The sequence below is a fragment of the Delphinus delphis genome, chromosome 7 (assembly GCF_949987515.2).
Source record: "Delphinus delphis chromosome 7, mDelDel1.2, whole genome shotgun sequence".
Taxonomy (NCBI): Eukaryota; Metazoa; Chordata; class Mammalia; order Artiodactyla; family Delphinidae; genus Delphinus; species Delphinus delphis.
The window spans coordinates 27204208-27224772 of record NC_082689.1 but is presented as its reverse complement, the minus strand read 5'-3'; the positions used below and the strand labels follow the sequence as shown (position 1 = coordinate 27224772).

Genomic DNA, 20565 nt, shown 5'->3' with positions numbered 1-20565 from the left:
GTGATAAAATAATGTGACCAGCAGAGCATAGCAGTGGTGTAGCATGAAGCAGCATCATGGAAGAAAACAGAGGGCTGCAACCCAACTGTAAATGCTGAATAGTATGGTACAAGGGTAGAGTAAAATTTACTTTATCATGTTAGTTTAAATAATAAGTGGTACGAGCCTGATAGAGTCTGTTAGACAGTGACACAAAATTCAGGCAAGAAAGTACTCACTGGGAAAAATGAGAGAATCGTCCTAATGTACAACAAAAACCCTCAGGTCTTTACCTACATTTTGCAATCAAATGATGATAGTAGACTTGGTGATAACAAGACTGTAAAAGTGATTAAAACAGTAATATGTAATTTAAATAAACACTTGATATATAAATTTCATTTAATTGTCACAACATACCAAAAGATGAATATCACTTCTATTCCCCTTCACAGATAGGGAAACTGAGGGTTAGAGAGATTGTCACTTACTTGCAGATAATAAGAGATAAAGAGAGAATTTTATTCCAGATTTTCTGACACCAGAATCTACTCTGATATAAAATATTTGTACTGCACTGACATAAATCAAAATGATATTCAAATGAGACAGTAAATTGCCTTTATCTGTTATTTTGCCAGTTTTCCAACCTGGAAAATGTGTTACTGTGTGGATTAAATAATATTGACAGGAAATAAAAGTGCCTAGTGTAGCAACTTGTTTAATAACCTTGTATTGCAGTATGATGCTTATTCATTATTTATGATAATGTAAGTATCTTAACATCATATCTTTGAGGTATTATCAAGTAGGTTCCTGTGGATGAGAGCATGTCTCAATTAGTTGCTTTTTTTTTTATAAATTTATTTATTTTTTTTTGGCTGCATTGGGTCTTCATTGCTGCACGTGGACTTTCTCTAGTTGCAGCAAGCGGGGGCTACTCTTCGTTGCAGTGCGCAGGCTTCTCATTGCAGTGGCTTCTGTTGTTGCGGAGCACAGGTTCTAGGCGTGCGGGCTCAGTAGTTGTGGCTCACGGACTCTAGAGCGCAGGCTCAGTAATTGTGGCGCACGGGCTTAGTCGCTCCGCGGCATGTGGGATCTTCCTGGACCAGGGCTCGAACCCGATGCAGGGGATTCTTAACCACTGAGTCAACAGCGAAGTCCCTCAATTAGTTTCTTATACCTATTTACTCCTATTGGTAGTATATGTTTCCACAAATATATTTATCCAATAACAAGAAAAAACATTCTTCTCTCCAGAATTCAATTCAGTCTACTGAGGACTGCTTTGATCCTCTTGTGAATACTGACCCCATATCTGTTATCCAGAATACATTTACAAGACAGACTTCACTTTTTACCTGTAGCTGTTTATCTATATAGTGATGATATGATATCACCTGTTGCTCTGTTCCCTGGGCTGTGTCTTTAAATCCCTTGTTTTATATCAGCCGATTATCAATAACATTATTTGGAGGTCATAAGATGAATTTGTTTAAAAAAAATGAGGCTTTTAATGTTTTTATTCCAGCTGATTTACAGGGAGATCACTTATCAGATCAATTCCAAGTTATTCATTTGCTTAGGCATAATGGGACTTTACAGCCATATCATGAGCCATTTTTGTATTATTTATAAAAACTGTCTCATTACCATAATGACACTGCTAATAAAATAACGCCAAGTTAATACTCAAATACTGGTTGTAAGGTTTTCACTGAAATTCGAAATCCTTGACATTAACAAAAGAGAGAATAAAACATATTATACAAGCTCCTTAACTAAGACAATTTCTAACATAGACTAAAAGTGTCCACTTCCAGAAAATTTTAGACGTTCAAAAGAAACATAACCGAGCCTTTCAAAATTTCAGATTACAGTAAGATGTGTCATGTTTTCAGCTGTGAAGATCAATGCTAACTTTCAATGAAGTATAATGAATAGTACTTTTTCAATTTATGCATAATCTGTATTCATCTTTAATCTTCTGAACAGCTAAGTCCTATTCAAAATTTTATACGTATAATGTTTGGAAGAAAAAATAACAACAAAGAATTAGACTAGAAAGTAAGAAAGGCAATAAGGAGGTAGAACAAGTGAGCGATGAAAAATTAAAATGTCTAATCTCTTAATTACAAAAAGAATGTTTCATGTTGCTAATTGTCCTCAGCAGTAGATAGGGGTTATCATGCCTTTAGGAACACTGTCTAGAAGACAGTCCTAAATTGGGAGTTACTGGCTGCAATCTAGAGCAGATGGTAGACCAGAACCTACACGGCCAAAGAAGTGGGTATAAAGCCAGAGAATAAATAATAACATCCCTCTAGCTTTGTCTAGAAAAAAACAAAAAAAACAAAAAACTGCCCTTAACCATCAACATAGATGATTGCAGACTAACCATATTATCTGATATTCATCATAATGATAGCCTAGTTGGGCTGGACCCTTAGGGCATATCACTGTTGCTCTTTCTTTAAAGTAGAAATATAAAGGTAGAAGACTCAGAACAATATATGGCTGAGAGAAAATAAAAACATCTTGGTAAAGAACTAGTGGGAGATCTTTTTATTTGAGTTCTTTGATGTGCCAGGCCTGTTATATATTTTTGTAATTGAGTTCCTCACAAAAACCTGTGAGATGGGTACTATTATCATTTCCATTTTTTGATTGAAGAATTGAAACTCAGTGAGTTTGAGTAAAATTCCTAGGATGAAGTAACTAGAAAGTAGCAATGCTGGAGTTTATACCCACATTTCTATGAATTAAAGTCCATGTGACTTTGTCTAATGCACACTATAAAAGACAGTAATCTCCTAGATAGAAAGATACGATAGATGGGTGGATGGATGAATGGGAGGATGGATGGAGGCGTTTAATAAATACTTGTAGAATGAATAAAGAAATTATATAATTATAAAATTAAGTACATATAATTATATATATATATACATATATAATCACACACACACATTGTAACTCTTACGTTATCATTTTTATAGGTCTGATTTTGTGACTGCCTTCCTTTATCTTTTGTATATGTTTGACACGTTTACCATTAATCTTCCCTGAACTTTACCTGAACCCTGAGTGAATTTGCTCCTGTTCCAGGAGCCAGGCTATAACGGTGAGCCTCACTCAGGAGATCTGCTGATTAGGCCTCCATTGAGAAAAGGCCATCCTCCGTGGGGGAAGCTACCATCTCTGCACTGATGACAGCCCTTTCTTAGAGGAAGATTTTTGAATTGACTGGACCAATTGAAACCCCCAGAGCAATCCTATACTCATGTTTTCCTAACACTATGAAATTAACACTAGAAAATAGTTGTTTTTAAAGTTTTAACAGTATTATTTTTACCCCAAACGGAAGATAACATGTCACGAACTTGACTCCCATACAGCCCGTTTGATTATTCTAAAGTAACGTTTCTTATAATCTGTTAAATTCTTTTAAAGAAAAAAAATGATCAATTATCCCAAGAGTGGGCTAAATTATTTTCTTACTAGTTATGATTAAATACATACAAATATAAAATCAGCTTATTCAACTATGAAACTCGAACACATTTATAAATTAATGTTCTCTGAAACAACAAAACCAATAAAATTCAAATGTCCTGTCTCTTCCCATCTAAATAAATAATATTGTTTTGCTAAGACTAAATTATCACTCACAAGATATGTGGTACCAGCTGATACAGTGCATTTTATTTAGGTTGGACATGTCTAAACTGACTGGAGATAAGTAATGATTCAATTTTCCCTTATCTCTGTTTAGAATATTTTGAAAGTCTGTACAGTGCCTAATGATGTCATTTGGCCTACACCTCATGCAAATGCATTCTTTATTAAGTTCACCTCTGTTCTCATTAGCCAACAACATATAAACTAGTTCTCCACGGTTTCAAAATTATTCTAAATACAATCTCAAACAAAAAGACTGGAATAATGTAGTATAGCTCAGTTGTAATTTGTTCACATAAACTAGTAGATACTTATTTTTATTGGATTATTTTCCCAATTTAAACAAATTTAATTTATGTTAACTACTCTTAGATCCTGGAAAATTCTTCAGTAGGTACAGAAGAATTTGGAACCCCCATTTAAGAAGTAGTATTCTAAAATGCATCAAAAACTTAAACAAGAATACAATAAATAATATAAATTGGGGGGGTTAAGTTAGTAAATATAGTAACAAGCACAGATTATTTCTGAATTTGTGTAAGCATCATAAACAAGGCTTCCTTTCATGTTAATTTTTCATCCTTTCAAAAACTTGTGTTAAGCATTCAGTCTGGGTAAAGTTCAATGAGAGAAGCTTCGAGAATTGCAGGTATGACAGAGAGAAAGTCCTTGACTTGGGAAACTTTACATGGTAGTGGAGATAAGGCTTGTGTACTGACACAATTCCATGCAAGATGTATTTACTAAATGCCATAGAGAGATACTAAATTTTGTATACGTGCCAACAAGGAGATGCAGGAATGATCCAGAAGACGCATGGGTTCTACATATGTCCCATTTTCTGCAATTCTTGCTCCACCTCTCCATTATATCCAGTTTTCCATAAAACACCTGGATGCTAGAAGTGCTAAAAAGCACTCTTGATTTTTAAAGGTCTGAATTGCATTGAAAATTAATATATGCAAGTGGCAATTCGCAAAACATAAAATAATTCTTTTTGCCATATTATTAAGCAGTGTAGACAACAAAGAGGTGTCTCAAAGTGGATTTAACTTTCTGTAGCCCTTTTTGCAGTATTCTTTCCCATTGAAAATGTCACTTTGAGAGACTAGCCTTTCAGGGATTTTTCAGAGAAAGCCTCCCCAACAGCCTGGCTTCATGAAAACACGCAGCCCTTCCTCCTCTTCTGCCCTCCCCACCAAATAGCACAGCAGTTAGTATTCCTTACAGTGCTTTGATGATTGTTATTGTCATTTATTTACCTAGAACAACTATGAAAATTTCTGCTCAAACACTAAAATAGAACAAAAATTCTAATAAAATAGTACTGTCTCAGAAATAAAGTATTCATCTTCTTGAGTTAAATTATCTATTACAGTATCTAACATGGTCTACAAGATATATAGGTAGATGATTAGATAGATAAATAGATAGATAATTACAGATAGATAGATAGATAATTACTCAATCATGGTCAATCACTTGGTACATAGTCTCAAAATATAATCAGGAATGGTAATAGTGTACATTAGATAGATGAATAGACAAGCAGGTCTGAGAGTATGTTTCCTTGGTTCATACCTTTAAAGATCATATATTTCCATTAGCCATTCACACGACTACTAGAGAATTTTCTGGTTGTTTCTCTATTAGTCCTTCTGTTCTTCTATTTAAGAGAAAAAACACCATAGTAGGAAACCTGGGTTCTAGTCTGTTTACCTCCATCAGCTGTCTGAACTTGAGCAAATCTCATCAGTATACCCAGCCTTTGTTTCCTCATCTGCAAAATGAGAGGATTTAGACAAAATCTCTCAGAGCTCTTTCAGCTCTAAAATTATGTGATGCTATGAATTAAATTGTATAGTTTAAAACATCCTTATAAGGATGAATTGTATCATTACTATTTGATATTAAAATTATTCTGTACATTTTTGCAATAGTAAAGAAAAAAGATCCTTCCTTGTTGAAACTAAATTGAGTGCAAAGTGTATTGTCTGAAAAATTGCTTTATGAAAAATACTTGTTATATAAATGTATGAAATGAATTTGCTGGAGCCTTGCTTAGAAATTAAAGCTTTTTCAGAAATAATTTTAAGTAGCCTATCCATACTTGCTCTTTGGATACTTGAAATTTAAATTAGGACTCCAGCTTCTTAAAATTATACTTCAAACATAAAAAAATATTAAATCAGGGCTTTCCTGGTGGTGCAGTGGTTAAGAATCTGCCTGCCAATGCAGGGGACCCTAGTCCGGGAAGATCCCACATGCTGTGGAGCAACTAAGCCTGTGTGCCACAACTACGGAGCCTGCGCTCTAGAGCCCGCAAGCCAAAACTACTGAGCTCGCGAGCCGCAACTGCTGAAGCCCGCACACCTAGAGCCCGTGCTCTGCAACAAGAGAAGCCACCACAATGAGAAGCCCACGCACCGCAACGAAGAGTAGCCCCTGCTCGCCACAACTAGAGCAATCCCATGCGCAGCAATGAAGACTCAACACAGCCAAAAATAAAAATAAACAAAATAAATAATTTTTAAAATATATTAAATCACACTTAGTTTAGTTTTAGTATTTAAGGCATTTTATAATATACTAATTACTTGAAAATTGGTATTCTAACTATGATATGTATAAGAATGTCTGATTATATGATCTAATCCTATTGTCCTCTGTTTCCTCATCTGAAAGATGGGAGTAATAATAGTAAATACTGCATTAAAATGATGAGAGCAACCACCTTAGCAAAGTGTTTGGCACGTAGTGAGCACTATAATATTTTTAAAATACTGCTTCTCCTGCTATTACTGCTACTGGCTGTAGATAAGAGTGTTTAAAGTGCATCCCTTAAGACTATATACATAGGGTATAGTGTCAAGTGGCTATTTAAAAAATCAGGAAGTTAAACATATAGAGGCAAATGTATTCAATCAGGTAATCCAGCTTTTAAAATTCAGATAAATGTTGTCCAAGTGGATTGCTTACCCAGAAGCCTGCTTCTCAAGCACTATGGTCTCTCTCATCCTGGGTGGGGTGATGAAGCCTTTCTACAGGAGGCTGTGTCTAAATGAACCAGCCAGGTAAAAACAGGCAGATCTCCCCCAACCTGCTTGTGAATGTGTTAATTCCAATCAGGAACCATAATTTCAATGAAATATTTATTCTAAAATCTTGATTAAAATTATGAGAACAAATCCCTACCCATCCCCTTATCCAGGACAACTTGTTTCTATTAAGGCTATAAGTGGGTTTATTTCCTAGTACGGTAGATGTTTTTATATAAAGATGATGAAAAGTTAAATTCTGTAGGATTTATTTCTAATTTAGAAAATATTTTTAATCTCAAAAGGCTTCTTTCCTTTTTAGTTGATGATATATGGAACATCATTTCCTGAATTTTTTCTGACTAGGTTATATGAAGTTAGCATTGTTAATGGTTCAGCGGATGCCATTTCAGGCCAAAAACTAGTTATCAGGCATCTCACAGACTGATCATTTTAATGATGACCCTCCCTCCCACCCTGGCTTTTTTTTAATGAAACTATTGCACTGACTAGGTTGAATATATATCATATGACCTTAAAGATCTTTAAACCATCCACTGTCTAGAAAAGTAGTAGCTCTTTAGAAAGAGACCATCTGATATATCATTTCCATGTATTTCACTCAGATTTTATCTTCCCAGATTTTTCTTAATCTCTTGTGTTCAAACTAATCCCAGATAGTGCTGTTTAATCATAAATTCACATTTTGAAGCATCTTTCGATTTTAAATCATGGTATTTCTGCAAATTAGCATAGAAGATTATTTTAATATACTTTTCTATAAAACTGTAAGAAAACTATAAAACAGTATTTTAAGTTAAATCTAAAATGAATCCTCTCTTCTCTTAGAATTTGTTTTACTAGGTACAAAATGTTACATTGTTTCTGTTTGTATAAACAGTTTTTAAAATTTAAGCTGCCATACAGGTTCATTATTTTTCCTTCGTTCTGTGTTAATTTTGCTTAGCTCCCAGAATGCCAACTCCTTTTATTTTCTCTCTCTCTCACTTTTTTTTTTTTTTTTGGTTTATATGTGTGTGGTGTGTGTGTGTGTGTGTGTGTGTGTGTGTGTGTGTGTGTGTATTTATCTGCAATTTAATAAATTCTGTTGTACTTCCTTGGGAGAAAGACAGTGAAAATAAAATCTTAATTGACTATACTGTTTGATTATTTTTCCTTGTTGCTACCTGTTTTGGATGGCTCATCATTTTATTTTCTTTTGTTACTATTTATTACAGAGGAGGTGTCTGCAAGGATAGTTCAAGTAGTCACGGCGGAAGCTGTAGCAGTTCTGAAAGGTGAACAAGAGAAAGAAGCTCAGCATAAAGATCAGCCTGCACCTCTGCCTTTAGGTAAATGAGAAAGAGCCTCGGGTCAGGGGCTGCGTCTGCTGCACCCTGATCACAGAATCAAGTCTTCGCGTTCAAAGACAGGCCATATCTCATACTTCATCCCTAACTGTGACATTCATCAAACATCTCTGTTGGGACGCCCTGGGATCTATTTTCACCTTCCTCAACAGACTCGTGGTATTTCGGTAGTCTTTAGGACAGTCAACTTATAATTAGACTTTGCCCCTAAATTGCCCTTAATTTTCCTTTTCCAGACCACTGGAGATAGTTATTATAAAAATAAAGCCAGTGCATTTTGATGTCATGGCCCCTACTCATAAGGAAAATGTTCTAATGCTTTAATTAGAGATGATTTTTTTCCCTTTATGGGTTTTCGTTAATTATTGTCTATACTACAGTCTCTTTTTGGTCTCCCTGAACAGGCTACACAAAACCTATAGCCAGAGATTGTTAGAATCATCAGTGACATTATATCTCATATAGTGTACTGGTCTTCACTTGGTTCATTTAAGGAAAATGAGATAGCATTTGCCCTCTCCATCACGAGTGAAATGCCCTGCAGGGCCAAACAGGTAACATAATGGTGGTCACCAAGGAAAGCATTCTCAACCAAAGGCTCCCTGTCCCTACTCTGGATAGACAGATAGATAGATAGAGAGACAGATAGATGCTAAATGTAGATGTATGTACATGCAGAGATGCATAAAAAAGGAAATTCTCTTACGTTGAACATATATGTTTATTTCACAGGTGCATATAACTAACACATTGAAAGGTATGGCTTTTAAAGCCTAAAAATAGTACATATCTATTTTTCTGTCCTTCAATCTAATGTATCCTTAATATTTGATTTTCTGATTAGCACTCCATTGTCTATTAAAAATTAAACAGTAAAAATTTCTCCTCTCCCAGAATAGTAATTAAAAATAATCTCATTATAGTCAATAAAATGTTCTTTGATTATCAAGGATTATTTTCTTCTAAAACAGAGAGGGAAAAACTTATCTAAAACATTAACCTTCTTTCTGTGGTTTACTTGTATTCTTTCAAATAAAACAAAACCCCCCTTTTTAAATTTTTTTTAATTTTTAATTTTTACTACAATTTAAAGGTTACTTTCCATTTACAGTTATTACAAAATATGGGCTACATTCCCCGAACTGTACAATACATCCTTGAGCCTATCTTACACCCAGTAGTTTATAGCTCCCACACCCTCAACCTTATGTTGCCCCTTCCCCCTCCTCACTGGTAACCACCAGTTTGTTCTCTGTATCCGTGAGTCGCTTCTTTTTTGTTACATTCACTAGTTTGCTATATTTTTTAGATTCCACATGTAAATGATATACACTATTTGTCTTTCTCTGACTTCTTTCACTTAGCATAATGCCCTCCAAGTCCACCCATGGTGCTACAAATGACAAAATTTCATTCATTTTTAAAAGAAAAATCTCTTTTAAAAAAAGGATTGAGAGCTTCCCTGGTGGCGCAGTGGTTAAGAATCCACCTGCCAATGCAGGGGACACGGGTTCCAGCCCTGGTCGGAAGATCCCACATGCCGCGGAGCAACTAAGCCCGTGCGCCACAACTACTGAGCCTGTGCTCTAGATCCCGCGAGCCACAACTACTGAGCCCGCATGCCACAACTACTAAGCCTGCGTGCCTAGAGCCCATGCTCCGCAACAAGAGAAGCCACTGCAATGAGAAGCCCGCTCACCGCAAAGAAGAGAAGCCCCAGCTTGCCTCAACTAGAGGAAGCCTGCTCACAGCAATGAAGACCCAATGCAGCCAAAAATAAATAAATAAAATAAATAAATTTTTTTAAAAATGGAAACTTTAAAATATGCCTTAGAAGCCCACAGGGCTTATTTAAAATAAATTTTACCACTGGCCTTGACTGATAAATATTTCCTTTTAAAATCCCTTACCTTCATATGAGTGGTCATAAAGAAGGTAAGGGTCTTGAAGAGGAAAACTTGGAGTGAAATGTGAATGAATTCCATCTTTTAGAACCTTTCTCTCTTTGGTCCTTCTTCATGTGTAGTGCCAAGGGTAGAATATTTCTCAGCTCCCACTAGCACATGTTTCTATCTAAGTTTGCCTCAAGCTGTGACAGCTTCATTTTTCTTTTCTAAGAATACATACAGAGGATGGGTTTCAACATTATCATCAGTGGACAAAATGTTATTTAAAAAATACATCTCCTAAAATAACTGTGATTAGTTTCCATATCAAAATGAACAATAGAGAGCTCTAACATTTTTTTAATCAGTCAATCCAAATCCAAACTAAAATGCTTGCCTGGGTAGGTTTGAATATAGTAAATTAGGACCAGAATGAAATATTTTATTAATTGAACAAGCAGACACAAATTAATGGGATCAATGATAGAATTTTAGCAGCCATCTCTAATCCATTTTTATGGAGAGGACAAAATGATTTTTTTTTAAAATATGAAATGCTCTTCTTTTTTTTAGGTTTTCAAAAATACGTGAACCAGGTAATGGGGCTAAAAATAAGTCAACTGCAGCTTGCTATTGAGTCTTTCCCTGAATTTAATAACGAGTCCTTTTTACAGATAGCAGAACTGCCTACACATCTACTGGCCTAATAGGATTAATTGTTGTATCTCATTTTTTCGTTTGTTTGCTCTTCAGCAGCTGAAGAGACAGCTAATCTGCCTCCTTCTCCACCCCCATCACCAGCCTCAGAACAGACTGTCACAGTGGAGGAAGGTAAGGCTTGCTGGACTCTGAGGTTTGTCTTCTAATAAGGGTAAATAAACCTCAACCCATACACGCTGTACTTCTGTATGGGTTAGTATGTGACGCAGTTTGGGAGCTGTCTGTTTCAAATAGTCAAGAAGAAACAAAGACTTTAATTAAATGTATTATCACTTCTCTATACAAAATCAAAAGTAGATGAATATGGTAAAATAAAAAAGGAAAAATCTGCTCGATAAAGGAAAAGATAACTTTGTGTTTAAATTGCTAACTAAAATAACTACAGAGAACCAGTTTACTTCATGTAGAATGTTTTGACAGAAAAGATACAATTTAATTTTATAAGTGACTGAACCAAAATACATTTATTGATGAAATCAACACATTTTTATGGAAGGGTTGGCAGGAACTGTCTCTGTTGTGCTCACTATTGTATTGGGCTTCCCCAGGGCATGGCCTGTAGCAAACTCTCAATAAATATTAATGAATAAATGAAGAAGTCAGTGAATGAATCTGATATTGAGAGTAGTGAACTGGAAACTGCGATCATGGCTTCTTTCCTGCTGAGACCTGTTATTGTCCTTGAATTTTTTAATGCATTTACTTAACATGGAATGCCATGTCAGCTTTTCAGTTCTCAGTGATGAAGCAGACAGATGCCTTTGAAGAATATTCATTTAGAATCCGAGATGAAAGGCACTATTTAAAAGCAAACTATTATTGGTTCTCTGACTTAGATCAGGTAACTTTTGTCTATTGTTTGAGAGTTACAGGAGAAGGCAGAAGAAAGCTTTTAAAATATATTGAAAGCTTACTTGTTTCAATATAATTTAGTTTTTGTATACTAAAATCAGAATGTTGATACTTCTCCATTTTATTCATTTATTTCTTCACCTATTTTTCCTTTTGTTGTCCCTTTTAGAGCTCATTTTGTTGTGCTAAAAATGGAAGAATGTCACAAAAGACCCACTGTCTTTTTATAATCTGTAATTAGGTTTGTTTAAAATACTTTTTGAATTCCTAAATGGAGATTATTCTAAATTACAGAACTATAAACTATCAATAAATATAATTTATTTTTGTCACAGATTTATAAACTTAAACCTTTTTTTAGCAAGGTCTTTTTTTCTTAAATTGAGGCCTTTTTTTCTAATTTTGCTGCCTGATATAATGTTAAACTAAATTAGTCTAAGGAATAAAAGAAAATTTGAGGGCTACAAGCAGTGCATATAATCAGCATCATTATAGCCACTGATTATTAGTTAACTCCCTGAAAATGTGACTTGATCTTTTAATTCATAGATTTGAAAGATCCATCTTGGCCTTATGTTCTTCTGCTCATTCAGCACATACCTATGAAGCCCAAGGTTCCTTGCAGTCTTCAAGTTCTAGGTATACACTAGTGAACAAAACAGACATGATCCATGCTTATAAGGAGCATGCAGTCTGGTGGAGAGCAGATATCCAATAAATAAGCTTAGCACTAGGAAGGAAAAGAACAGGGAGCTTTAAGAGAGAAGAGTAATCTTAGTTTATTGGATGGGGAGAAGACAACTTGGGAGCTGATCTCAGAAGCCTGAGAAGGTGTTGGCCAAGCAAAGAAGGAGGAAAGGGGCATTTTGGGCAGAGGGTCCAGGATGTGCAAGGGCTCTCAGGTGGACAAGCGCATGAAGTGCTCTAGGAACTGAAGGAGTCCTATGACTAATGTGTGAGAAAGGGTAGAGGATTGAAGGAGCTTGGGAGTAAGCAGCAGCTGACTTGGTTCAGGGACCTGGCTTTTATTGAATGCATTAGAAACCCTTCCGTAACAGCTGTGCTTCCCTCAGGTCACTGAAAATGTTTCTGAACCTGTACTTAAAACCTTCCAAGTGTCAGAGAATCCTCTTAGCTCAGAGAACGGTATGATGTTGACTCCAAAGTCAGCTAGAGGTCACGTAATTTATTCTTCTTACTCTTTTATGGGAGTTGGAGCCGAAAGGGCAGCAGGGTCCTCCCATCCGAGATTGACCCAGTCTGTTTCTGCAGGGTGGTACAGTGGATATAATGAAAATATAAATAAAATATAGAATCACTTTCACATTTTGGTAACTTAGGTGTCACTTTCCAAAGTAACTGTTCCTTCACATTTCGGGATTGTTTTCTTGGAGCCGTTTCAGTATATTTAGGGAAAATGTCAACTTACTTCCTACTGAAAGTAATTGGAAGATATCTTATTTTTAACATTTTTCAAACCAAACCTGCATTTTTATTGAATTATTATTTTTTCAAACGAAAGCATTAACCTATACGAAGGCCTAATGATTTGCTTTTAAAAGGATAACCATAGTTTTGAGTTATATAGAAAAAAAGTATGTACTTTATAAACTCTACCTCATTCATTTAAAAGATCAGATATTCTCACCTTAAATATATGAAAGATATGTGATCTAGGCAATCAAACTAGTCCCTCTCTTTTATTTTAAACCGCTCTTAAAGTACATATAACAACTTATTTGTTTTATCAGAAAAAATTAGTGAAAAACCGCATGACAGGATTCAGCTTTTCAATTATTCAAACCAGTTGGTTTGTAAAGACCAAGCCAAAATTCCATTGATATACTACTGCTCATAGTGCACTGGGTGGAAAGAAAGCATGTGGATTTTTTCATCTAGGAGATTTTTTACCCTCCTCAAAACACTCTCAAAGCAACTTTAATCTAAAGGCACAGTGAATGTCACAATTCAACACTTTTATACAAACGTAAAAGAGTTCTTAAATTGAGTAATTCAATGATTTTGAGGATATCCTTACTTTTTATTAATTATCAAACATTTTAAAAGCTGTTCTTTCCCAAAGGGGAAGCATGAAAGCTCTCACTAAAAATAATTTAAGATGTTAATTACTGTCATTTATGAATATCCATTTATTATAACTGATTTAATATTCATAATTCCCAGAATTTGTGTTTATTCTGGGAAACAAAGGGATTTTAATGAAAAAATTAAATAAGTAGCACGCTTAGAAATGAAACCCAGGTACAGTGAACCAATATTGTATTATTTACGATATTTTCAAATTAATCTCCTTTTTCTTTTTGGCCTAACCATAATAGTTGTCATTTGGACTGAACTGTTAGAACTTGGAAGCCCGTGCACAAACAGTGGAAACATCTGGAAACAGAACCAGGAATCCTTCTGCCCTCTTAGGTTTGCTCCAAATCCTAGGGTGATGATTTCCTATGTCAATGATTTGGCCACATTATAACTGCTGATCTGAAGCAGTTTCCCTCCATAACATTCTGGGGCAGCAGACACAGAGGGCCAACTGAGGAGTGCTCATCAAAAGCTTGTAGAATGGAAAGGGCTTAGAGATGGTAGGAAACAATGTAAGTGGAGCCAGTTGCCCCAGGGCATGGGGCGGAAGCGGTGATGCCAGGACAGGCAAAATCACTGAGTCACTGATACCCCAAGAGACTCAGTCTCTCATAAAAGTGACTACTCATTTGTACCAAAGGGGACTGACATACCAAGACTGAATTTTGTGTGGCAAACTTTACCCAATATAAATTTTCAAATGCTTTAAAAAAAAAAAAAGGTTTGTGTGAAAGCCAATTAGGGAAAATGTATTCTTCCACTGAAACCAGGTAAACTTCATTTTTAAAGATTATCATTATGCAAAGAAATTTATGTAAAAGTCCAAGGTTCATAAGGCTACCCTATCCTTTAAAATATCACATTATTAAATGAAACAGACTATTTGGTGGCAGAAGCAGAGATTCCATAAGCAAGTGTACTTATAGTAAAAGGAGACATTCAATCCTGGTCTTAAAGAACAAAACTGTTATGAATTCATTTTTCATAAATCTCTCAAGTCTAGCTTTGATGTGTCAAATGAAAGTAAAGAGCAAAGGTACATGACAACTTGTCTGATATACTGAAGACAGAGATGCTAATGTATATGGAATTGAGCATGATACTTGGTGCTTTCTCAAATACCTTCCCATTTAATCCTCCAAGCAACCCATACAGATAATACTCACTTCCACTCTTGCCCAGGATGTCATGGCTAGTAAGTGGCTTATCCAGAATTTAAATCCAAATCTAACTCCCTACAAACAGCCTCACTGCATCCCTAAAGTTGTATGTTATTTAGGCTTTTACTGTGGGACAATGAATGTGAAGTGATCTTCTAATGAGAGTTTGTTGGTTACAAGCCACTGGACTGATTTCCTTTTTATCCAAACCACTCCCATGTAAATAATTCATTCATTTATAATATATTTATAATTATTATGTATTTATAATTTACTCATTTACAATTTATTTATTATGTGTCCCACCTCTATCTGGGTATGAACTGAGACCACCTGCCATACACAGTTCTGTAGCAAACGAGGATCTCTTGTCTTCTAGCATTATCATTGGAAGCCCGTGCACTGGTACACTGTCTGAACTTAGCCAGCCATGATCCTCTAAGTTTCACTTGCCTGGCACATCTCTGGGACTTGTAATGTAGATGGACTGCAGGCTCATAGGTCCTAAACAGAGACTTGGAGTGCATACAGCTCACAGTACCCAGACGGGACTGGGGTTTGCCAGACATTCTTTTTTGGCGTTGCCTGGCTAAGGGCCAGACAAATACTACAGAGAAGCTACTTTTCCACTGAAGCACTTAAAGTTTTTGTTGTTTTTGTTGTTCTCTGATTAGTCAAAGTTTTCAGAATAGAAAGTACTGTTTCTTTGAAATATTATAGATCAGAAGCAAGACTCTGGGCTGTTTTCACATTTTGGCACTTGCAAAAAAGAGCAACAAGCAACAAGAAAGAGGAAGCCGAAATCTTCAAAAGGTTAAAACACCCACGGGGTATTGCCTTTAAGCTATCAGCTCTCAGCTTCAAATTCTTTAGTTTTGTAGTAGTCTGCTCTACTTCCCAGCACATGTTGAAAAGCAGAGGCAAATATGTCATTTTCACTAATTGATTGTCCATGCAATCTGTTGAAAGTATTAGAAGTTTTAGGAGGAACTTGTGTCCATAGGGAGTCTACAGCCTCAGGAGTCACTAGAGGAAATATGAATGGCTGGGACTTGTGACAAGCCCAGGACTTAGGATTCAGCCAGCATTGTAGGCCACATCTCAGCCAGTTGTCTGCTCAGCTGAGAAATCATGCTGAGTTGAACTAAGAATATCAAATGTAATTTTAGGTTTCTTCTATCCCATGTTATAATAAGCATGCTGGCTGAGAAAGTTCTGAGCACCCATCCAGAAACAACTTCCATTGAACAATCAGTAAATAATGTGCTCAAAAGATTAAAAGTATTCTCCTTTCAAAATGTTATTTTAGCATCCTTATGATTTCAGGTTCATTTCCAGCTGTCAGCACTCAGTTTGCTGAAAATAAGTTATTGCCCTAAAAATACAGTGCATTTTCAAATTATTTCTGTAATTTTGTCAACTTAAATTTTGATAGAAATAAAAATTATATAGATAGTACAAATTTTGAAAATCACAAAATTCTAAAATTATTTCTCTATATAAGTAAATAAATAGTGATTAGCAAATTTAGTAACCTGCCATGTAGACCTGAGGTGTAGTGTCTGCACTACATCAGCAGCCAAATATTGTTCTTTGTCATCATCCCTGAGGCTCATTGAAATATGCAAGAATCCAAGTGCTAAGCAAACTGATTGATCTACACTATCTACACTCCTGTAACTAAGGAAGTATATTTAAATAATGCAGATTTCTAAGCCAAGACACAGGAAAGGAGAGAAATGAGAGCAGTTCCTTTGGCATTTCAATGAGAAATATGCAATGAGGTGTTTGAGGTATAAAAACAGTCAGAAGCCAGTAGTGCAAGTGAAACTGCATTGAATAAAATACTGATGAATCTGAAGCCAACTCAGTAGAAATTCTCAGCTAATTGTAATCTCTATTAAGCTTTCAGAAGAGAAGCAGAACACAGGAAAACAACTGTATATTGCTAGGTACTTTCTAAAACTTTCTAATATTTTCACAGCCATGCAAATGAGAACCAGGGTTTAAAAAGATGCCTAGGAGTTTGCATCCAAAGAAAAAGCTGTGCCAACTGTGCTCCCCTAAGCAAGACAGGAAAGAAAGATAATGCATTCTAGATTTTTCTTAACAGGACTGAAATTAAAACTTACTTTCTGGTTGAAGTCATTAACTAAGAATTAAATCAACCAAAATGCTAAACATGTGAGCATACTAGATAATTAAGGTTCTACGTCAGCAGGACGGATTTCCCCCATAATTGTGCAGGCATCAGATCCTAACAGCTTTCCTCTTTTTTAACTTATACATATATTGATAAAAGCATGAGGAAAATTTATGTACTTGAAAGAATTTCTTCTAACAAATGTATTTGTTTGATAGTGCTTTGTTTCTATTCCAGTGTCCTGTTGTTGTTTTAACTTGTTTGAGGGGAATGTAAAGATAATTTCTATTATGCAGTGGGGGTGTCAGAGCATTTGATTCATTTAGATCAATGGCAAGATTACTGAAGGGATAGCTGAAATGCAGCGGCTACTGAAGCATGAGACTTCACTGTCTCCCATCCTCCATCCTGCTCTGCTGCTTCCATGGCCCCATGTCCTCGTGCAGGTGTCTGTCTCGTCTGTCTGATCTTGTGTCTGTCTTGTCCAGTTCTCCCTGCAGTTTCTTCCTGTGTGTCTGTTTGTAGATGAAGGGGCTGAGGATCAAGTGGGTCCTCTACACAGGTTGCCCAGCCACGAACCTGCCACCAGTGGGGAGAGGTGTAGGCTCCTAGCCCCCTCCACCATCTCGGTGTCTGTGCCTGATGATGACCCTTCCAATTCCGATGGGGAGTACTATGAGAATCCTTTGTTCAGTTCACAGTGGACTACCTCTAGTGTGCTCCCCAGTGTCCCAGCGCAGAGTGCAGAGGCCCACTTAGACCAGGAGAAAGGTGAACCAAGCATGGTCCCCTTTTGCTCCCCCCGCCCTGCCTGCAGCTCTGACCACATGCATCATACTAAGTGTGCCTTCATGTGTGGAGTGGGAGGGACAGGAGCCTGCTTTCTCCATATGAAAGTGAAGTCCCTATATAGCTCAGTCCATCCAAATGCCTCAACAATTTATGTCTAAGAAGCCTTATTTGAGACATATGAGTACTTCCTTTTTTTTTCACGGCTTCTGAGAAGGAAAAAAAAAAGTTCAAATAAAGTATGACTTCTTTCTGCCCCTTGCAAATAAATCAGTGGGGGAAGAATATATTCTCTTACCCAAACCAAAGAACATGAACTTTAATATAATTTTATCCTCTTGGATACGTAATATTTCCAGGACCAGACTTCAATAGAGTTAGGTTTCTTTTTAGTGCTATGTTAATGTGATAACTCTTTAAAAGAGAAAGGTCTGTTTAGGGTAGAATAAATGTTATGGAATGAATTTATTTCTCCAAATCACTTAATCATCTACAGAAACTACAGAGGCTTCCCTAGGTGACCTAAATCTTGCTTCAAATAAGTAGAAGTGAGCTAAAATGAGGGAAATGCTCCAAAGCTTTTGTCATTCCAGTCTCATGAAGGTGGAGACCCTATGTATCGTTGGCTCTGGTGAGGATAAAATAAGTGGGCAGTGGGCTGCCATTTGTCTCATTCTAACAAGGTAGTTTTATAAGGAAAAAAAATAGAGCTCAAGTTTTTTTTTGCTTAGGTGAAGAAGTTATTTTCAAATGAGGAAAGATAACTTGCTTAAATGAAGAGTTTATTTTTATATGGCACAATATTTAATGTAAGGGCAGAGAGTTCCAAGGCAAGAGCACCAGTGGCTCAGACACTCTGATGGAGAAATATAACCTATATTGAGTACAGCTAAGTGAACTTAAAACAATTCAGAAAACTATGTGAATTTTTGAATAAAGAACAGGTGTGGAAATAAACATGATTTAGACAAAATGAGAAAATGGAAAGCTAAAAAATTACATGATTTGGAAAACATGTAAATTAAGTTGATAAGATTTCATCCAATAAGGTGCTATATTAAAGCAGCTATATTAAAAGTCTCTTAGCTTTAATCAAAATGTCTAATTCTATGGCATTATAAAAATTGCCTTAATAATGAGTTAGAATCTGAATGCTTAAAATGTTACTGACATAATTAAATTACAACAATGAAAGTTTCTGAGTGCTAAATGTGAGAAAATAGAAGTCGTCTTCTTTTTTTCCCCCTCTAAGGATTTTAATATTTCTCAAAAAATTTCTTTCCATCTGTAGTCTTTCTCATAGGTCCATTTAAACAATGTATAATCGTTTCATAGGAATTTCATAAGAGTCATTCATTTGCAGAACTAGAAAACAGCTTATATATTTCCCTCTAATTTCTTTTTTTTGTATATATAAATTTATTTATTTATTATTTTTGGCTGCATTGGGTCTCCGTTGCTGCGTGTAGGCTTTTTCTTGTTGTGGCGAGCAGGGGCTACTCTTCTATGCGGTGCGCGGGCTTCTCATTGTGGTGGCTTCTCTTGTGAAGCACGGGCTCTAGGCCTGCAGGCTTCAGTAGTTATGGCTCATGGGCTCAGTAGTCGTGGCCCACGGGCTCTAGAGAGCCCCTTGGCTTGGTAGTTGTGGCTCGCGAGTTCTAGAGATCAGGCTCAGTAGTTGTGGCGCATGGGCTTAGTTGCTCCGCGGCATGTGGGATCTTCCCAGATCAGGGCTCGAACCCGTGTCCCCTGCATCGGCAGGCGGATCCTTAACCACTGTGCCACCAAGGAAGTCCCTCCCTCTAATTTCGTAAGCAATAAAATGGGATTTATTTTACTGACATTTGAAGTGTAAATGAGAAACAAATGAACACGATAATTCATGGCCTTCATAAATTTGTTTTTTACGTTTTGATTGTTAACATTCTTCTGTGTGATATACATCTTTGGGGAGGATATTTTGGCAGTTTTGTTTCCACTCAATTATCTTTCCTTGGTGGTTTTGTTTTGAATTGCAGAAATGAGGCTTTATGATATGCACATTTCCTTTCTTCAGTGTCAAAGAGAACTATACAAGAACTATATTACTGATATTTCAGTGGTTTGAACAATCTGATTACAGTCATGTCCCAGAGGTAGACTTCTCTAAATAGTAGTGAAATTAACTCTTACCTGGACCTTGTTTTTCAAAATATTTTACTTACTTCTTGAAAATTTTTACATACTCCAGTCATATAATGCAATGAAGGTAAAATTAAGTTTGGTAGTCTTTGGCCTTAAAAATACTAAATAAATTATATTTTAAAGAGTTTTGATGGATTTCATGATAAAGCTGATAATCACATAGTTGATTGGATATTATTTTGAGACCAGGCTTTTTATTCCCAAAGATTTCTTTAGCGAAGTTTGCGTGTTTTAAATTAAGTAACCAGAAATTCGTATGTAGGGGCTTCCTGCATTGGAGAAAACAGCACATGTCTAACAAATTTAAAGGTTTGTTTCAGCACATCAATGCTTCTATCTTTTCACAACCATCTGTTATCTGGCAGTACCATCTCTTATTTCCAGCCAGCTTTCCACATTGTGTACAACTTACTGCCATTTCCACTGAGGGTAATAGTGCAATAAAACTCTTTCAGCTCTCAAGTTTTAAAATAAAGAGCCTTTTCATGAGACTGTAAAAGGCATCATGATTTGCAGATTATGCATAATAATTTTCCAAGCAATACATAATGTCCATTGCATTAGGATATTAATTTGCACATCCAAATGGTAAAAGAGGTTCTTGTGAGGTCAATATAATCGAGCTGAAAGTGTTCCTTGAATAATATTTCTGTTGTTTCATGT

General features: G+C 36.0%; 1 protein-coding gene across 8 annotated transcripts in view; it reads left to right on the top strand.

Annotated features, from left to right (window-relative positions):
* MAP2 (microtubule associated protein 2) overlaps positions 1-20565 on the top strand; it is a 145940-nt gene that overhangs the window by 84532 nt on the left and 40843 nt on the right. For all 8 annotated transcript variants that reach the window (XM_060016187.1, XM_060016186.1, XM_060016185.1 and 5 more), the window contains exons 4-5: positions 7937-8050; positions 10708-10785. In XM_060016187.1, the coding sequence (XP_059872170.1) occupies positions 7937-8050; positions 10708-10785 (192 nt within the window). The remainder of the gene's footprint in view (positions 1-7936; positions 8051-10707; positions 10786-20565) is intronic.